Source organism: Trachemys scripta, chromosome 8 (genome assembly GCF_013100865.1).
Source record: "Trachemys scripta elegans isolate TJP31775 chromosome 8, CAS_Tse_1.0, whole genome shotgun sequence".
In the NCBI taxonomy this organism is placed as follows: Eukaryota; Metazoa; Chordata; order Testudines; family Emydidae; genus Trachemys; species Trachemys scripta.
Genome location: NC_048305.1, coordinates 73,867,506 through 73,886,905, shown reverse-complemented (window position 1 = coordinate 73,886,905; position 19,400 = coordinate 73,867,506). Strand labels below are relative to the sequence as shown.

At 40.8% G+C, this 19,400-nt stretch overlaps 1 protein-coding gene across 1 annotated transcript; it reads left to right on the top strand.

The window, feature by feature from the left end:
• The first annotated feature begins 9,525 nt into the window (after positions 1-9,525).
• RWDD3 (RWD domain containing 3) lies at positions 9,526-19,352 on the top strand. The gene is made up of 2 exons (XM_034779551.1): positions 9,526-9,735; positions 18,403-19,352. Exons 1-2 carry the CDS (start codon positions 9,651-9,653, stop codon positions 18,903-18,905), a joined length of 588 nt encoding a protein of 195 aa, XP_034635442.1. The 5' UTR covers positions 9,526-9,650; the 3' UTR covers positions 18,906-19,352.
• The last annotated feature ends 48 nt before the right edge of the window (positions 19,353-19,400 follow it).

The following is a 19,400-nucleotide window of genomic DNA, read 5'->3' as shown; positions in this document are numbered from 1 at the left end:
GCAGGTTGGGGCATTACAATTGAACCTCACATACCCCTCCCTGGTAATACAGCACATCCTTAAAAGTCAGCTATACCTGCACTGTCCTGGACAGCCTGTACATGAAGGGTTTTTTTTTGTTTTTGTTTTTTAAAGGGGGGGCATGAGTGTATTTGGTCCATAGTTGGCTGAAATAGGAATCTAAACAGTACTGAGGTGTGTGTACATAGTTCAGAGCTGCCTATACTTTGTGTCCAAACTACAGCAGCTGCCTGTGTGCTAGGGATCCCAATGGCTGGCAGCCGGGTCTGTGCGTGGATGCAGGGTACTTGTAAGGAGGCTGTACTATGTCTCCATACCAAATCAGCATCTTGTTGATTTTTACCAAGAATCTTCACCCATTGCTGGCTGGGGTTGAATGAAAACCTCTCATGGAGTAGGAACTCCAGATGATTAGTTATGCACCAGGGCAGGGCCTACTTACTAGGGCTGCCTCTAGCTCACATGCCCCCTCCTTTTGGGGATGTGCTGGTCAGCCACTGTGCCTTTGCATACACAAATGGCTGTGTTCCACTGGTCTGGAACAAAAGTTCCCGCTTCCACCTGGGGACCTTCAGAATATCAATGTCCACCAGAGCTTGCCCAGCACAAAGGATTGTAAAATACTAGCTAGTGACAAGGTCCCCTCATATGACACCTCCTGTCCTGCCCAGAAAATAATGGTGGGGATTTATTAATCATTTTAATTGAATTTTGTAGGTGTATTTTACCATGATGTGTGATGATTTTCAGTGTTCCAAAAGATGTCTAAATTGGCCAGTGGGGTTTTTGTGTGAATAAAATAAAACCCATTGATTAAAAAGTATCATCTTCTGACCTTGAATTGAGCTCCTTTAAGAGAGTAGAAAATGCAATTATTTTGTATCATGGTCAGATAATAAGGTGCTCTTTTATTTTCCTTTCAAGGCCTCTCAACTGTCACCTCTGAATGGCGCACACGTAAGTTAGGAACCTGTGGGAGTGGACTCTCCGACTATAGGCAAGATGAATTCATGGGAGAGGTTCTTGATAAAACCAATCAACAGATTAAGTGCCAGAAAAATAAGGATTCAAGAAAGATGGGAAAAGACACCGCACCCTGGGAGGAGAGAGTGGCAGCATAGTTCTAGGAAAATTATGGCAGGTTGAGGAAGGAAGCGCAGCAGAAAGAGCTGTTCAATCGGTTACTTGCAGTCATGTACACCTGACTGCAGGCTCTAGTGCCAGCTCTAGTTCCTGCTTCAGCCATGCACACTGAGTTCCCTCCACGCTATCAGACTATGTGGCCTTTGGATGATTCAGGTGTTGGCTGGACCATGTCACAGGTAATGAGTGCTAGTACATGAATCAGTCAAATATACCCAGTGCATTCCTCCACTCCAGTCCTGTTGCGGCCCCCATGACAAAAATGCACTAGAAAGGCTGAAAATACCAGAGACAGGTGTCATCCAAAAATAGTTGTCTATTTCATTATTAACATACACCTTTAACTGTTTTTGCACTGTTTAGCTATTGTGTTGTATGTTATGATGGCAGCTAGCCTAAATTTCTGATTTTTACAGTGTCATGTTGTATTTGAAATAACGTACTGACTTTTCACACAAGGCTTCATTAGCAAGTTGTAATTATATGTCATGAAGTAGAACTTCATCACAGTAATCCATACGATGTGGGCTGATGTATATGTCCAGTCTCAATAAAATTCAATAGATGTCATCACAGTAATCCATAAGCTGTTGCTATGTACATTGCCAGTTTTTATAAAATACACTAACAACTCCGTATGTGTCAGCATAGTGAGCACTACACTGTGTGTAGAAGTACATTACAAGTGTTCACAAAATTAATAATACGTACATCTCCTACAGTTGCCCCACACCCACAAAAAGCACAATTAAAAATATCGTTTCATTCCCCCTCATGCATGAAACCATGCAAACCCATTATGTGGGCACACAAAACATTCCTGATTTGTGTTGCATGTGTGGATCCAGCTCCAGTAATGACAGGTGCACTTTCTGGCTGTGTGTATTGGTTCAGCAGTCCAGCAGTGTCTTGAGTCCACCCCGGTGAAAAGATTCTCCTTTCTCCTCAGACATTGTACCATCATGCTACAGCTACTGAGTGTGTAGTTGAACCTTCTTTTGCCAGGTCTTCTGAAATTCAGGGTATTGTTTCAGAAATCATGGCAAAAGAATTAAGTGGAATTCCCCTAAAATAACAGTGAGAACTCCATTTCTAACAATGTCATTCAGTGGAAATAATATCCCAATTTGTCCATAAAGATAAAATCCCAATTTCCAGACCCTCTTGGCATCCTGCACCTGGCTGCTGCATCCCATGTTAATGTCCATGAATCTGCTGCTGTGGTTGACCAGTGTCTGCATAATGGTGGAGTGTGCAGTTTATGTACTCATGCTTCTTGTGGAGGGCAAACTGAGAATATGAGTCCTGTCAATGGCCCTGGTGCAGTTTGGAAAGCCCATTCTCTCAAAGCCAGCAATTATTTCAGAAGCATTTGTAATGCCCTCAACCGTTGGGTACATCACACTCCTGATTGCCTCACAAACCTCTGTCACAACAGCCTCCACAGTTGACTTGCCAGCTCCAAATTGGTTAGCCATTGACCTACAACAGTCCTAGGTAGACAGTTTCCAGATGGTTGTATTGACTCATTTCTGAACTGGCATAGCCTCCCTCACGTGTGTCGTGGTGTTAGAGGGTCATGACAAGCTGATCAAAAACTTCCAGGAATGTCTGCCTTTTCATGAGAAAGTTCTGGAGCTGCTGCTTGTCATCTCAGATCCACATAATGATGTGATCCCACCAGTCTGTGTTTGTGGCTCTGCTCCAGAAGCAGTGGGGAATGTGAGGTTGCGGCAACAGGCATGAACCGCATCAGTTGGGTCATGGCTGCCATGTCATTACCATCCTCTGAAATCTGCCTTTGGCAGATCAAATATCACTGTCAGTATGTCTCAGATGCTGTGCCTGATTCCTGAAACAGGACTGACAGTGTGAGCTGAAGAAGTTATTCCAGCGGGTCAGGGTTCATGTTGATGACTCCCAGCTGCTCTGTGTGTGTGGATCCAGAAATGGCTTAGCTGGATGCGTTGGGCTGGTCAACTTCTGGTCAAGTTCAATGGGCTGGACAGATAAATTCTCCCACAAACCATTATGAACCAAGCCCTAGAGTGTCTACAGCTGGCAAGAGCACTAGGAACCCTGGGATAAGCCCCCAGAAGTAGAAGTTTTGATGGGTCTGCGTAGTGCAGCATGGACATGCCAGCATGGTTGAGGCCTAGCTTTCCAATGCAGCATGGATGCTCAAGCACAGGTTTGGAAACACCAAGTCTGCAGGCATAGGTCCCACAGACTAAGGCTAGCCAGAGCCTTACTTTTTTCAAACACGAAGGGAGGGGCATGTTCTCATAAAATGAGTCCCTTTAGGTCAAAGTAGACCTGAAAATACTTCAAGATAATTTTATTTTTCAGATAACTGGACTATATGTTAGCTCCAAATAGTAAGGGTAACACAGGTCTTGTAGTGTTGCTGGAGAACTTGAGAGTCACAGAGTATGTAATTTGTTAGCTTTCATACATCAGAACTCCAAACATTTAAAAAGCCTGATTAAAACTCTCTTCTCCCCAGTTACTCAGCTTACATTTTCTTAACTCCTGTGATGTTACTATTTTGTCTTCCAGGCTAAAAAAGGACTTGAATTTGTAATGTAAAAAAGCAGAACATGCCGGTTTCAAACAAACAAACAACCTGACCTTTCACGCCTTTAAATGTCAAAGTCACAAGTCCATTTTCATCTGTTGCGGGTCACCTTTAGAAGGCATTGAAGTCCTTATATGGTAATTCTGTATACTGGAGAATTATTGATTTAAGTGCTAGAGTAGGGGCAGGCAGTTGGATCTGGGATGCTTTGAGGGCAAGAAGCTCAAGAAACAATGAGGGTAGCCCAAGGAAAGAAATGAGAAACGAGACAAGGAAGGGAAAAGAGAGGACAGATTTCTTATTGTGGCTCCATGGTGAGGGAACTTATCCCAACTGAGAGGGCATCAGACTGAAAGTCCAGATACCTGGGTTCTGTTTCAGGCTCTGACAGTTGCTTGCTTTGTGAGCTAAAGCATACTTACTATCAGCCCTCTGGAAATGGGGATAATGATACTTATCCAGCTCTGCAAAGTTCTTTGAAATATACGGTAGAAAAGTGCTATATATTACAGCATTGCCAATCCCACATTTTCAAAAATCAGTCAATCCTCAAAAAAATCATGAGATCTTTTTTAAAATGTGGGGTTCATTTTGTTTTCCAATTTCTTAGCTTTTAGTGTGTATGTGGTTCATGTTTTCAAGCTTTTCACTGCAACCATGGGAGCCAGCAACTTATTATTTAATGAAAGTTGAGATTCTCATTTAGCTTTAAGATAAACAGCACATTGAGATAAAATTGCAAGAGTTGGCAACAGTGGTATTACCTGAGGCATAAGCTTACATTAGTATTGTGCTCTTTTCACAATGGCTACCAAAGTATTTTACAAACTATATACAGGAATGAAATACACTTTTGTGTTGCTATCATAGCTTCTGCTGACACACATTGGTAAAATACAGAAGTACAGAACATGCAAAGCACATCATACAAGCCCATCTATTCCATACAAATCCTGATATTTACATAATGAATTTGTCAGGATTTCAACGTGCTTTATAAATCATTATAGAACGCCTAAAACAGTACAGTAGGTGGCGGCTGGGCAACTAGTGTGCCATGACTGCTTCTTATCAAGATTATCATAATTGTCTCAGTTATCTTGTGCTCCCTTTATTTGTTTTAATTCTCTTGTTTTCTGTCATCATATAGCTAAATTGTAAGCTTCTTGAGACTAGGACAGTCTTTCTGCTAGATGTGTATACAGTGCCTAGCCTAATGGAGCCTTGCTGCCTGCTTAAAGTCTCTAGTACTACCACAATATAAACAATTGAGGTAGCAATGAGATATATAGGGATCCCCTTGTCTTGTACTGAAATTCAGCCACCCATCACTTTAGCTAATGTATATTTGTCTGTCCTTGAAATCTTGCCAAATACCATCAGATATTTTCTATATTCTTAGGCATCTTGATCCTTTGTTTCCTTTTTGACAAAAAACAAAATATTCAGTTTCAAAAAACAAACACCATTTTAAAAAAATTTTGAAAACAAATTTTACCAAAAAGTTCTGTTTTTCAGTTTATCAATTATTTTTTAATTTAAAATTCAATTATTTTTTTTTCTGCCAAAATTTTTGTTTTTGAAAAGACCAATTTTTTTTTGTCCGAATTTTTTTGATGGAAATATTTTGACTAGCTCTACTGGAGACAATGCATATGCAGAACTCACATTTATAATTTTTAGAATGCAAGAAGAAAAATCTCCCTTTATTCTTTATTAAAACTTTTTCACATCTGACGTGGATGTGTCCATTTAAACATTTTATTTACTTTCTTGCCCTTAGCCTTATTTGGGGTAGTTTTATAGGTTTTCATCTAGCTCTCTATAGCTGTGTCTGTACTAGATTTTTTGGGAATCTCCCACCATTGCACTAGCTAGCATTAAGTGGTTGTTACAATGGGAGTATTAATACAGACCACTTGCTAACTCAAAACTCCATGTTATCTAATCCTACACAAAACAAGTCTATGTGGTAAAAATGCCTGTGCTCTGTCACCATTGTTACAGCAGAGATTGTAGGATCTGCACTATTTCTGGTGCAACAGTAGATTTCCCAACAAATGCTATTGTAGACAAAATTAATGTGGTGTATATCACTGTGTGTATTGGGAAAATGAAAGAAGAAATGTTTTGTCAAGTTAGTAGAATTTCATGTTTGCCTAGAGTCTGGGAATGACATCATGTGCACAACAGGTTTATTTTTCCTAACATAAATGGCAGTATAAATAATACAGTAGCATATTGAGTTCATTGAGAAGTACAGTGTCTGTCAGGTAGATATTAATAAGTACTTTTTAAAGTTAAAATCAAAGTTCTTTTAAAATGTATAATGTGCAGTTGGTTTTTCATCTGTAACTTTATTGTTATAAAGAGACTTACAAGTGCTTGTTGTTATGACATCTAATCTGAAGCTGTAAAATAAGCTCTTCCAAACTGGTGAAGCATCTGCTTGGAAATTGTAAGCAGTATATTCATACCCTGGATGGATTAGGTAACTTGCGGTTTCTCGTTTCAGCTAAGGCTACAAATACCATATGTGTTTACCATATGTTCTCTGGCTTTGTCCCAACAACAAATTACATGAGATCTTCATGCATTTTTTTTTATATCAGAGAGTAATGGAAAGCTTTTCTTAAAAATGCACTCTTTATTCTGTTAGTCACATTTGCATAGCACGCCACAATGTTGTCATAAAGCAACTATGCTATTATTAAAAGATGAAGTCCAACAAGTTAATTCTGATTTTGATTCAGCACTTAGGCACGAGTAACTTTACATAGGTGACTAATCCTTTGGAGCTCATAGTTATACTCATGTAAAGTTACTCAGGTATGTGTTTGTCAGAACAGAGTCTAATAGTTCCCATATCTGTGCTCAATATAAAAAGATAGTGGGGCCGGGGGTGGAGAGGAGATAAGGGGTAGCATTTTCCCGAAGGGTTGGGGAGGATTAGAGGATCTGTTTCTGATGCAGCAGCCCATATTCTGGTGTGATTAGTGCCTGTGCTCTAGAGGGTGGGGGACATAGGTCAGGGCTCTGCAGGAAACCGGGATCAAACCAAGTGGAACCCTCCCTAGTTATACAGAGAATCTTACTCCTCAATGCTTCTTTCATCCCCATATTTCAGCCATCCAAGTTACAATGCTATTATTGGTTCCAAATCAAGATCTGTGTTCTGTGATCCCTAAAAGGGGAAATATAATGACACTTTGAGCATAATGAATGAAATCCATCTTTTACATGTTTTTTAGGCATGCCTACAAAGAGAAATGGAGCACATGGACCACCTGTTCCCTGGCAGTCCACTGTAGCAAGGCCACCCTCCTTTCAATTTTGTACAGGCAGCCTGTATGGAGAATAAGTGGAGAAGCTGGTGGTAAATATATGGAGTGCAACATTCCATGCTGCTCTTTCATTTCCAGCTGGGTTCCTGCTGCTCTGCTGTGGGTTCTTCTTCAAGTCAAATAATTTGGGGGACTAGAGAAGTCTAAAATGCCCTTTATATATACACAATAATGAGTGATGATGCAGCCTCTAAGTTGTTGGGGCAGGTAATCCTAGTGTAGGACAATACCATTTTTTAAACAGCCCTGGGAAGATCAGAGTCTTGCCAAAGTTGTTGGTGTTTATGTATTAAGGCCCAAATGCTGTACACTGTGTGTGTAAAAATATTAGGACCGTCAGAGTAAAATCCATTTTATGACAGGATGCTAGAGCTGTTTTAAGATAGAGTAACTCAAAAGAACTGAGGAATTTTGAACTATTTCTCTTGTGTTGCTGGGAAAGCATCCCTTTGAAGAAGTGAGTACAGTTAATGATATTCTATCAAACATCATAATGTTTGGAGAATTTTTTAAAAAGAGATCTTGACTTACAGTTTAATAATAATGAAATATGAAGGCTTGGCTGTACTGTAGAAGTTCATTTCACATTTAAATGTTTAGCAATCTCATCAGTCTGTGAATAGAAGAAAATTTATTACATTAAGATGGAATTTAGATCTTTGACATGAAGCTGATATTTTCATACTATGAGAAATATCAGGCTGACATTATACTGTCTTATTTGATGACTTCCAAATGTCAGAGTGCAGTAACTTATTCATGGGGCCCTCAATGTCTTGTGATAGTGTCAATTTAAAAGACATTTACATTGACTTATTTTTTTTATTTAAACAAGTAAAATGGAATATGCAAAGTAGATTAGGAAAAGGGAAAAAAAACTGGTGGCAAGAAAGTTCTTAATAACAGAATGAGGCGATTTTAAGGCTAATTTCCACAGATGCTTTCCTGACAGCTTCAGGAACTACCTAACTTCTGACAGCTTCAGACCTGTTTTTTTTCCACACTATTTCACTCATTTTCAGCTCAGCCTCCCAATATTTCTTTATTATTTTAACAGGATTTAAGGAATTAAAAATAGCAGTAGGTTTATTTTTCAGTTTTCAAAAACTGCTTTTAAAATAAAATTTTAATAAAAAAAAATGGGCCCCACTGATGTCAGTTTTTGTATAGTCTTTATAACATCCTGCCGCAAATGGAGTGTGGGGACTTTTAAATACAGACAATATTTAATGCTATCTTATTGTTCATCATACTACCTTGGCGTTAGATATAAATCTAATAACTCCAGCTATGAGAGAGAATTTAGGGGGGCCTTCTCTATACTTTGACCATTAGAGAGGAAGGATGGTCTTGTGGTGAAGGTTCTAGATTGGGATTTAAGAGATGTAGGTTCAATTCTAGGCTCTACCCAGACTTGCTGTGTGATCTTGAATAAGTAATTTCCTCTCTCTGCACCTCAGTTTCCCATCTGTAAAAAGAAGATAATTCCCCCTCTCCCGCTTGTCTGTTTAGATTGTAAATTCTTCAGGTACTCTCTCTTACTGTGTATATATAGTACAGCATAATGGTTTGGTTCACTAAGTGCCAACGTAATACAAACATTCATATTTGGAATTAATGGTCTTAGAAGAATTTTGTTAATGCTTTCACTATGTTGATTAAAGGCAACATTTTAAAAAAGGAAATAGGTCTATGAAAACTGACTGTCTCTGCCCAGGTGGTTCAGCACTAAATATAGGAAAGTGTCCATTCAGATGGGGGCAATTAGAAAAGCATTCACTGACACCAGTTGGCTGCTTGATATAGGATGTCAGAGCAGTTTAGGATTCCAAGAACCATATTTAATCTCTGAGGCAAAAGTGCCAGGTGCCCTGCAGTACTATTCCCCCTCACTGGAAATTAAACTGTAGGATTTGCTACCAGATAAACACTATAATCCCCTGCATTGACTATTTATTTTTATTATTACTGTTTAGCTCTGTAACTTGATTAAGCCTCACAACGCTCCTGTGAGGCTGACACCTTTTTATCCCCATTTTAGATAGGAGTAGCTTGAGGCCCAGAGGGGTTCTATGAATTTGTCCAAGGACAACAGCAAGAAGGTGGAAGAGCTGAAAACTGACGGCAGGAACCGGCTCGCACAGTCCTTGACACTAAGCACGAGGCGGCACTTCTAAAGACAAGTGTTGGGTGCTACTCGCTGCGGAATTCACGGCGCAGCTCGGCTGGGAGGGACCCGGGCACGGCCTCATTGCCCGGAGCGGGGCTAAAGCATGTAACACGTGAGCTGGTTTGTTCCAAACAAGGGCCATGAAAGGCGCTGTGCGGTCGGTGAGCCCGTTGCCTTGGGGATTCCCCCTCTGGCGGAGCGGGCCATTGCACCGAAACCCGCGCTGTGAAGGGAGGAGGGAAGCGGCTAGCTCCGCCCTGCGGGCTCGCTGACCTGCCGGGGCGCCCCCTGGCGGCCGCGGGCCCGGCTCACGCCCCCGCAGGGCGGAGGAGGGTTCTAGCGACGGCGGAAGGGGAAGCGGGAGCGGAGCGCTTGGCAGGGGCCGGTGGTCGCCATGTCGGCGCTAGCCCTGGAGGAGCTCTCGGCTCTGACGGCTATTTACTGCCAGCGGGATGAGTGCGCGGTGCTGGCCGTGTCAGGTGACTGTCGCGGCCGCAGGCGGGGCTGCTGTGCCGGCTACAGGGCGCCAGAGGCGGCCGGCTGCCCCCCTGGCCCGGCCCGGCCCGGCCCGGCCCGACCCGCAGCAGCAGCGCAGACCCTGCTCGGAGAGCTCGGAGCCCCCGGCCTGCGCGGGTCCCATGGGGCGAGGCTGGGTCAGGCCGCAGGGCAGCGTTTATTTCCGCAGCCCCCTGGTCCCCTCCCCGCAGAGATGCCACTTTGCCCAAGGCCGAGCAGCCAGTAGCCCCTGACTAGTGCTAGGCAGCACTTCGTAGCAGCCCCCACCCCTTCTCGCCTCTTTTCCTTCCTACCCACTGACCTGGCTCCTTAGCGGTTTGTGTCAGTGGAGATTTCCTATGAGTTGTAGTGGGAGAGCGGGTCAGTGAAGGTGGGATCTGGGATGGGGCAAAGGTGGTGGGTGTCTAATCCGGCCAGTATTCAGCATAGCTCCCCCTTTCCCTACCGGTTCTAGGCAGACTTTTGCCAAGTCTGTCCTGAATTCAGGAGTCCCATCCTGTGCAGGATGGAGCGCTGGTCTGTGGTAAGCATTGTCAGACAAGTGCTAAGGGATACCTCGGGTGTCTTCTCCCCTGGAAAACTGGTAACCTTGTTCCTTTAACTCCTTGCTGTTCTGTGGCTTATAAGGTTGGCGAGTGGTCCATCTACCCCAATATCCTACCTTCTGCCAGTGGCTGGTGCCAGATGCTTCAGAGAGAATGAACAGGACAGTTACAGAGTGACCCATCCGTGCCCAGCTTCTGGCAGGCAGAGATTTAGGGCACCCAGAGCATGGGTTGTGTTGCTTGCCATCTTGGCTAATTGCCATTGATGGACTTGTCCTCCATCAACTTTTCTAATTCTTTTTTAAACCCACTTATACTTTTGGCCTTCACAACATCCCCTGGGAATTAGATCCACAGGTTGACTGTGTATTGTGTGAAGAAGTACTTCTGTATGTTTTAAACCTGCTGCCACTTAATTGAGTGACCCCTGGTTCTTGTATTATGTGAAGTCATAAAAAACACTTCCTTATTTACTGTATCCATACATACCATTCATGATTTTATAGACCTCTATCATATTGCATCTTAGCTGTCTTTTTTATAAAATGAACAGTCCCAATCTTTTTAATTTCTTCTCAAATGGAAACTGTTCCATACCCCTTAATGATTTTCCTTTTTTATCAGGTGTACTATCAGTTTAATATTGGATGCACTTTCTCTCCGGGTCTGTGCTGTTAGGGCAATAGACTGGATGATCTAAGAGGTCTCTAGCATCTATGAAAATTAAAAACCTTTCCATAATCTACCCTCACTGCAAGCACTACCCTTGCATCCTACCTGTCTCCTAGCATCTGCTTGTGAGCTGAGCTAAGCATTCTTTTCTGCTGCCAGCCACCTCTGAAGAACCCTAGACTCCTCTGTGGTGCTTTGCAGAAGTTCACTATTAGACTACTAAACAGTACTAATGTCCATAAAATAGGCTTTCAATATGTTGGCGAAACACTTAGCTTCTCTGGACTGCAGCATTATAAAATGCGTCACTATCAGAATTTGCTTCCTATAGCAAATTCTGACAGTTTATCTATTTTTGCATGCTTTCCCATCACAAAAATGCTACTGTAAATAACTCATTTAATCTCTTGCCTTTTATTAGTGGTAGCAAATTCAGAAAGGTGTCTTTTGCCTGTCATTTTCCTACCATGTATCTTTACTGTTTGCATCTTTGGCACAGGGCAAATCCTAATGGGTGTCACTCTCCTGTCACAATTTGCTATCTCCTCTAGTTCCCAGCATTGGACCTGCATTCAGTAAATAACAATAGGTGAATGACACCAATCAGAATTTGCTACCTACCAGTGAAAAGTGTAACTAACTTGATAAGCAGTTATACTAGAGATAAGTAACAAGGCTTGGAGGCCACATAGGGTTGTATAATGTTTAATAGTTGGTACCTATCATTATGCACATGGGGCCTGAATCTCAATCACTCCCGCCCTACGCTTGGTGCAGCGATCAAAAGTGTCTTTGTGCATGTTTGTGGTCCCCATATTCTTGAACTGCATGGGTTCGGCTTGGTGTAAGTTAGACCATCCTCAGGGCTTCTGTAATTTATGGTCTGCTTCCCAGGGCTCCCTATGGGTCCTGGGGAAGCAGAGAATAGCCACAGTGTGGTGCACTCTGGTCAGGCCCCCTATGCTGGAGGCTTGAGAGCAGGGTAAATGTAGAGCCATTACACTAGTTCTTAGAGCAGCCAGGGTGGCCCCTCCATGTAGGATATTCTCAGGGGGCCGTTTTACCCACGTGAAGATCCCTTTATGCTGTTGGAGTGATAGAAAGGGGCCTAACCTACAATTACAATCAGAGCTGCAGGACCCTATTTAAAGAAGACCATAACTTTATCCCCAAACCATGATCAAGCCTTAGAGTTTATCTACAAGCATACTGGGACTGAAATAACGTAATTGGTTTTAATTCATGTCTTTGTTATTTTGGTGCAAGTTTTTGTGTGGATGCTCTTAAAGAAGAGCTCCATGTAGCTTGAAAGCTTGTGTCTTCCACTAACAGAAGTTGGTCCATTAAAAGATATTACCTCACTTACCATGTCACTTTTGTTTCAGTTAACTTAAATCAGTAGGGTATTGACTTAAACTAAATCAAAGTAAGACAATTTTATTATGAAATGTGTGTCCACACATAGACTTGCACCAAAATAAAAGGTGTTATTTAAACTGATTGTGTACAAACTACCACTGAAATAACTCAAACTTTTAGACCAGGGATCGGCAACCTTTGGCACGCGGCTTGCCAGGATAAGCACTCTGGCAGGCTGGGCCGGTTTGTTTACCTGCCGCGTCCGCAGGTTCGGCTGATTGCGGCTCCCACTGGCTGCGGTTCGCCGCTCCAGGCCAGTGGGGGCTGTGGGAAGTGGTGCGGGCCAAGGGATGTGCTGGCTGCGGCTTCCCGCAGCCCCCATTGGCCTGGAGCGGTGAACCTGTGGACGCAGCAGGTAAACAAATTGGCCCAGCCCGCCAGGGTGCTTACCTGGCGAGCCGCGTGCCAAAGGTTGCCAATCCCTGTCTTCAACAGCCAAATAAATTAGCACAATTCAGGGGCACTTTTAATGATCTGTCAACACTGCAAAATAGAATTGTATTGTGACTGGGTACCCCTGACATGACACACATTACAGTTTTCCTAGACTAGAATTAAAAGTCATGGTTTTAAAACATCTTAGCTAAGACATTTTAAGTGAAACAGTTGAAGTTTAATTTTTACTAAACAAAAATCTGATTTTTCAGAAAAATGATTCCAAGCATAATTTTAAACTGTAGCATCCAAACTATAGTTAAGTAACTTAGTGGCGTATTATATTAAAAATACAATCTTTCCCAAATATTGCACACTCATGTATTTCTTGGATTCTATTAGAGGAGTTGTGCCTTTTTTCATATATAGAGAGAATGGTCTCAGATGTTCGTAAGTGATTAAATGTAAAAGGCTCAAAACCCTTCCTAGAACATAGGATTAAATACCATGCATATGAATGAACACAGTATTATATTTAAATTATCTCAATGTTATATGACTTTGCATGGCTTTTAAGCAAACTCTCTTTACAATCCATTGGTCTGTCATTTCTCAGACTGATCTCTAGCATTCGCCACTGGAATCTGAAAAATGCTTTGGGTGTGGACATTGTTTTGTAATTGATTGATTTTGTAGGGAATTTCCTGCTCTTTTGGATTAGAGATGCAGAATCCCTGAGTTTGTGCAAACTGAGGTCTTGCCGCTTATGTTATTATTTATTATATTATACTATTTGCTTATGCTTAATTTTCTCTGATAATACAACTTGTCATTAATAAACAGGGCACAGAGACACTTTACATTAAGGTTTCTGTGTTAAATGATGTGATCTCTGAGAAATTTAGGTTATTCCTGGGTTGATTCACGTGATCAGAAAAGGGGCCTTTAGGGACTGATGGTTTTGAGGGATGTAAGGAGAAGCTCTTCCACATCTCCTGGTAGACTAAAACCTTTAGCTTTCTAAGGTTTAACAATGATGTGCTTAAGATGCAAAATATGTTTCTTATTAAAAATGTGTTGATTAATTTAAATGAGCTAATTACAGTATGTCTCTCTTACTTTACATGTCTCTTTGGAAGGATTAGTATTACAGATAGAATTCCATAATTTACTAGTTAATCCACTGTCGTCTTTCTAGTTTGTTTAGTAATCTTGCAATAAAAATATATGTACATATTCAAAGCTTGTACTTTTGTAGGTAGTTTCTGAGTTAAAAATGGAATGTATGTGTTGCATACAGTGTCTTTTGGCAGAGGAGGAGGAGGGGATCTCTCTGGCTGACATGGAACATAAAAAAAAAATCTGAAGTATGCCAGAGCTGAATTTACTGATAAGCATGCTAGGTGTAGGGGGGAAGGGGAAGGAGCATGTGTTTAAAAAAAACTGTATTGGGTTCAGTTTTATTAGCACATTAAATTTCATCAGAATGGTAATATACTGCTCCTTATTTCAGATACCACATTCTGATATGAAGTCAACTCAGGTGCTATAGTTTGTGCGAACATAGGAATAGTTTCTGTAGAATCCATTTGTGAAGGGTTCTGATCATTTGCTGTCTTTGTGCTACAAGCAGTCTACAACTTGAGTGTATAAAAGGGCCAATATCATGTTTAAATCAACTGTAAATGTACTTAGATATTTTTTAAAATTCTAAGACCATAAAGATTTTGCACCAGTCCTCTGTTTAAAAGTAAGTGCCTCCAGCAGATGTAAATGAATGTGGCTGGTTTTTAATGCCCTTTTTCATGATGGCTCAGAACGATACACCTCTAGATTTGCTGCTGTGCAGCTTCTTTCAGATTAGTTCACCATCACAGCAATGTGTTTCCCACAGTGAAAGGTGTGAGATTGTTGCAGATTTAAGGATGTGATCGCTGCAGCATGAGATTCTTGCCAAAGGGGTAAAATTGGCTTGTCTGTCTCCCTATCAGTTACTTCTGAGTCAGTGAGATCTGGGACCACAGATTAGTGAAAAAAATGTGATAGGATTACCAGAAAGGCAACATCTTTTTCTGTTGCAGTAATTAAACAGGAAATGAATTTTTCTCCAATTGATTTTAGTGTCTGAGTTTTAAAATTCACTGGCAACACTGTTAAGTAAGATGGTGCAAGGAGAGGAATATAAAAATGCTTAGTATGGTTAGGGGCAAATACAGCCTTCACTTTTGCTGTTGTGCTGACAGAGGCTAGAGTGAGAAGGTTGTGCAGGTTATCCCATGTGCAGTACAGAGCTAAAGTATGTGCCAGGTACCTGTGTGGCAGTACACAAGATGTTGGGGGCACGGGGAGGCCAGTGGTAAAGCTGGAGAATCTGCTGCTAGATGGATCTTCCTGTTGTCTCCCCGATGAGAAGGCTGTATAGAGACTCCATAGCAGAAATGTGGGCTATGTGAGGATTCCTCCCCCTCTGTGTCAGCCCAGGGAGTTTGGATATTAATGATGAACTCTCATGCTTTGTTATGAATATAATATAAATTGCTTCAGTCAGAAAGCAGAGTAGGGAGGAGTGTGTGACTCAAAGATTGGAAATGGAATATAGAGCCCTTTTCCTGTAGTGTACTAGTTTGAGTCTTACCTAAGGTGGTAATGACCAAGTAATTACCATTGATTGCTATTTAGTGATGTGTGTGAGGCAAAATGATGGTCTCATTATAGTTCTGAGTGACCAGGTGTCCATGTTATACAAAACTACCATCACAGTTACTTAGATTGTAATTACACATTATAGTATTTAGACTAAACTCTTCAGGGCAGGGTTTGTCCTGTGTGTATACACCTCTACCTCGATATAACGCGACCCGATATAACACGAATTCGGATATAACGCGGTAAAGCAGCGCTCGGGGGGGGTGACTGGGCGTTTCGGCGGATCAAAGGAACTTCGATATGATGCGGTTTCACCTATAACGCAGTAAGATTTTTTTGGCTCCCGAGGACAGCGTTATATCAGGGTAAAGGTGTATATATGTATAGAGCCTAGCCTAGTGCTACTACAAACAAATAATATTTTTCCCTATTAACTTTTTATGAAATTATATGTATACAGAGAGAGAGAACAAACAAATGTAAACTATACACAAACTTCTCACAATAATAAAACAAATAATAATAATAATGGGCAATTTCAGCAGAGAGGCCAAGGACTGAATGGGGATGAGAAGCAATCTCTCTAGGTCAGGGTTGAGGTCCATTGGCAGAGTGGTGGGCCAACAACTGCTTGGCCAGTAGGCTGCTGCCTGTAGAGGGAAAGCCTGGATGTGTCTACGTTACGCATAGATCTGGAGACTTTAATCTGCTCTCAACCTGTCCTGCACCTTTTACGAACACTAAATTTGCTTCTAAAAAACTGTAAAGGCTGGGATATTCAAAGGAGTCCCTTTGAAATCAAATGAGGAATGGGCTGTTAAATGGGAGTTAGATGCTTAAATGCCTTTAAAAGCTGTCCCTTAATGCCCACAGGCACTTTTTAAAATTCTGGTATTAGTACTGAAGTGCCAAACAAACTGTGTGCATAAGCTGGTGCAATTCAACTGAATTCAGTTGATTTGCATCTGCTGCTGCCACTGGTGGAATTGGCGCTGTGTTTTTATTCAGAATGAGGATGACTGAGAGTGTTTGGAGACCTTTCTGAATGTAATGTTAGTGTTTGATCATTTGGTATGAAGGGCTTGGTTATTTTTATTTTATTTTATTTTAGACTACAGTGTTACAGAGGGTTCTTCAGATGAACAAGGATAGGGCTTTGGAAACAAAACTCTGGCTGATCTCTTAAAAGAGTGTCCAAATCATTTTCAGGTTGTTTCACCTATTAAACAGGGCTCAACTGTTATGTTATAGAGGGCACTGAAGTTAGTTGGCAGTGTCAGCAATGATAATTAGACATTCTTCAACTGCCTATCATGTAAGGGAAAGTAAAACAAGGGCGCTGAGAAGACAAGTCACTTCAAAAGAACTCCTCTGAAACTAAAGTCAGCTTTACTGTGCCAGTCCGCCTTTCAAATCTGTCTCCTCTTGCCCTCATTTTAAAAACAACTTGACATTTTAGCAACTTTTTAAAGAAATGGGGTGAAGTGTTTGGAATACATCAAAAGGTTGAAGCAGAGATGATCTGAGGAAGAGCTTCTTTTATTAAATACCCTCTTTTTCTCTTACTACTGTGTAGCCAGATTAGGTCTTTGTCCCCTCTTTTTATGTAATGAAGTTTTGTTTTATTTCTCTTTGAGCCATATCTTAATCAAAAAAGGGTTTTATAATAGAAATAATTGTATATGCAATTTCCAATTTCACTGCCTTTGTTTATGTGATTTATTATGTGACAGTTTTATACTTCTGTGGGAATCAAACTGTAATGCTGCCGAGAGTCATTTTATCCCAACTCTAGCATGGAGCATGGTCTGTATGTTACTTACTGGAAAATGTCCCTATATAACACTTCAAGTATGATTTTTACTCTAAAATATTTCCAGACCCCCCCCCCAATACCAAACCCAGCCAACAAAAAACTATTTTGAGGGAGTTAAGATTGAGAATACATACAAGTAATTTAGGGAAAAATGCACTGCAGAAATGTTATTCTCATTCTCCCAAACCAAGTGTTGTAAACATTGAAAATTCAGAGCTAAGGTTCAACTTTAAAGAAATCTAAATGTGTTAAGATATGGAAACACACAGTTAGGACACTCAAACAACCTTAACTGTTCCCTGTAGTGACATCAACCAACAATCATATGATTATGATGGAGGTATTTTAGTGTTTGTCAGTCCAGATGAGATTAAATTGATTTTTGAAGATCTGTTCAATATTGTTTTCTTATGTTGTCACTACAGAGCAGAGTTAAAGTTGTTCGGGTGCCTAACTGTCCAACTATATTGAAGGCTATAGTTTTGCATAAGTATAACTGTGGATAGAATTTGGCCTTCGGAACCTTTATTACTCACGATGAGCCACAAGCCAAGCTTGACTTTTGAATCCAAGAAAGAGTTTGGAAAAAACACCTTTTAACTTGTAAATTGAGAAAATTTGGTCTGGAAGTCGCTGAGAACATGAAACCCTGCAGTGTTATTTTTAGTGTAGAACTGTTCTAATACTTTAAAGTACTCACCATTGGCCTAACCTCACTCCCACTGAATTTGATGGTAAAACTCTTATCAGTTTTGGGAGGAGCAGACTTAAGACCATGCTGAGAGCTTTTGAAAAAAATCTTTTTCAGTTGCCCTCATTGTTGCTCCCCAGGTAAAATTTTTTATTTGTGAGAAAATCCTTTTTGTTATTGACTTGTCAAGACTTAAAAGGAGGAAAAAGTTCTCACTCTCTCTTTTAGAATATGTTAATAACTTTCCTTCTAGAATGGAATGCAAATATTTTATTCAGGTTTCCATGTAAGCAAGAGACTTATAGCTTAAGTCACAAGTTGTAAGAGACTTCAGAAATTTTCTATGAAGAGTATCAGTCACTTGAATTGAATTTTTTAAGAAAGAAAATAATGTATTAACTTACTTATGTGCTACTGAAGTTTGTAATTTATATGCAGTTTATGATTATTTTTGGATGCCTTCCAGAGACAGATGGAATCACATTAAGAATTCAAACCAGCGTAAAAGGACTTTTGGATTCAGATATACTGTTAAAGCTGTCATTTCACTTGCCGGTCAGTTATCCTTCAAGCCTGCCGAATATCTCCATTAATTCAGAACAGCTTACAAGGGCACAGTGTAAGGATGTGAAAGAAAGATTACTTGAGCAAGCCAAGAGACATCTTTCTGAACCCATGGTACATGAGCTGGTCCTCTGGATACAACAGAATATTAAGCACATCATTGGGCAATCAGAAACTTCAGTTTGCAATGAAAAAAGTACTTTGTCAAGATGCATAAGTACAGAGGATGGTATATGTACTATCCTTTTGCATTTAGATCACATGAGAGCTAAGGCAAAATATGTCAAAACTGTGGAAAAATGGACTTCAGATCTAAGGCTGACTGGAAGACTGATGTTTATGGGCAAGATAATACTGATTCTTCTGCAAGGAGACAGAACCAGCATTAAGGTGCAAAAACATTGAATGTTAACTAGTTGAATTGATTTACCGCTGAGAGCTGTGTATCTGAATAGAATACCTTGTGTTTGTTTTTCTAACATTACCAATTTTGGAAGCAGGTTGACTGATCATTAGGGGTATACATAGGCCCAATCATTTATTTATTCCTGCAAGCTCCAGTATTCTTTCAGTGGCTGTCTTTACCTCATCTTTCATCATCACTAATCTGAAAAGTCTTGGATTATAAATTCTGTGTTTTTTTTTTTTTTTTAAAAACAAAACAAAAAGCATCTCTAAGGCCAATAGGAGTTTTGTACTTGCAGGGGCAAAAGGGGGGGATATCTTAAAATGACTGGAAAATTACAAAAAGATAGTGTGTTTTGATCAAATTTTAAAGTTGTTTTTTCCCATTGGTAAAGAGGTGTGGAGGAATATGATATAAAACAGGGATCGGCAACCTTTGGCACGTGGCTTGGCCAGGGTAAGCACCCTGGCGGGCCGGGCCGGTTTGTTTACCTG

Bases quoted from the DNA above. Each gene is read 5' to 3' on its own strand.
- RWDD3 (XM_034779551.1), top strand. From the start codon at position 9,651: ATGTCGGCGCTAGCCCTGGAGGAGCTCTCGGCTCTGACGGCTATTTAC. The intron at 9,736-18,402 runs GTGACTGTCGCG...GATGCCTTCCAG, and splicing joins CGCGGTGCTGGCCGTGTCAG to AGACAGATGGAATCACATTA.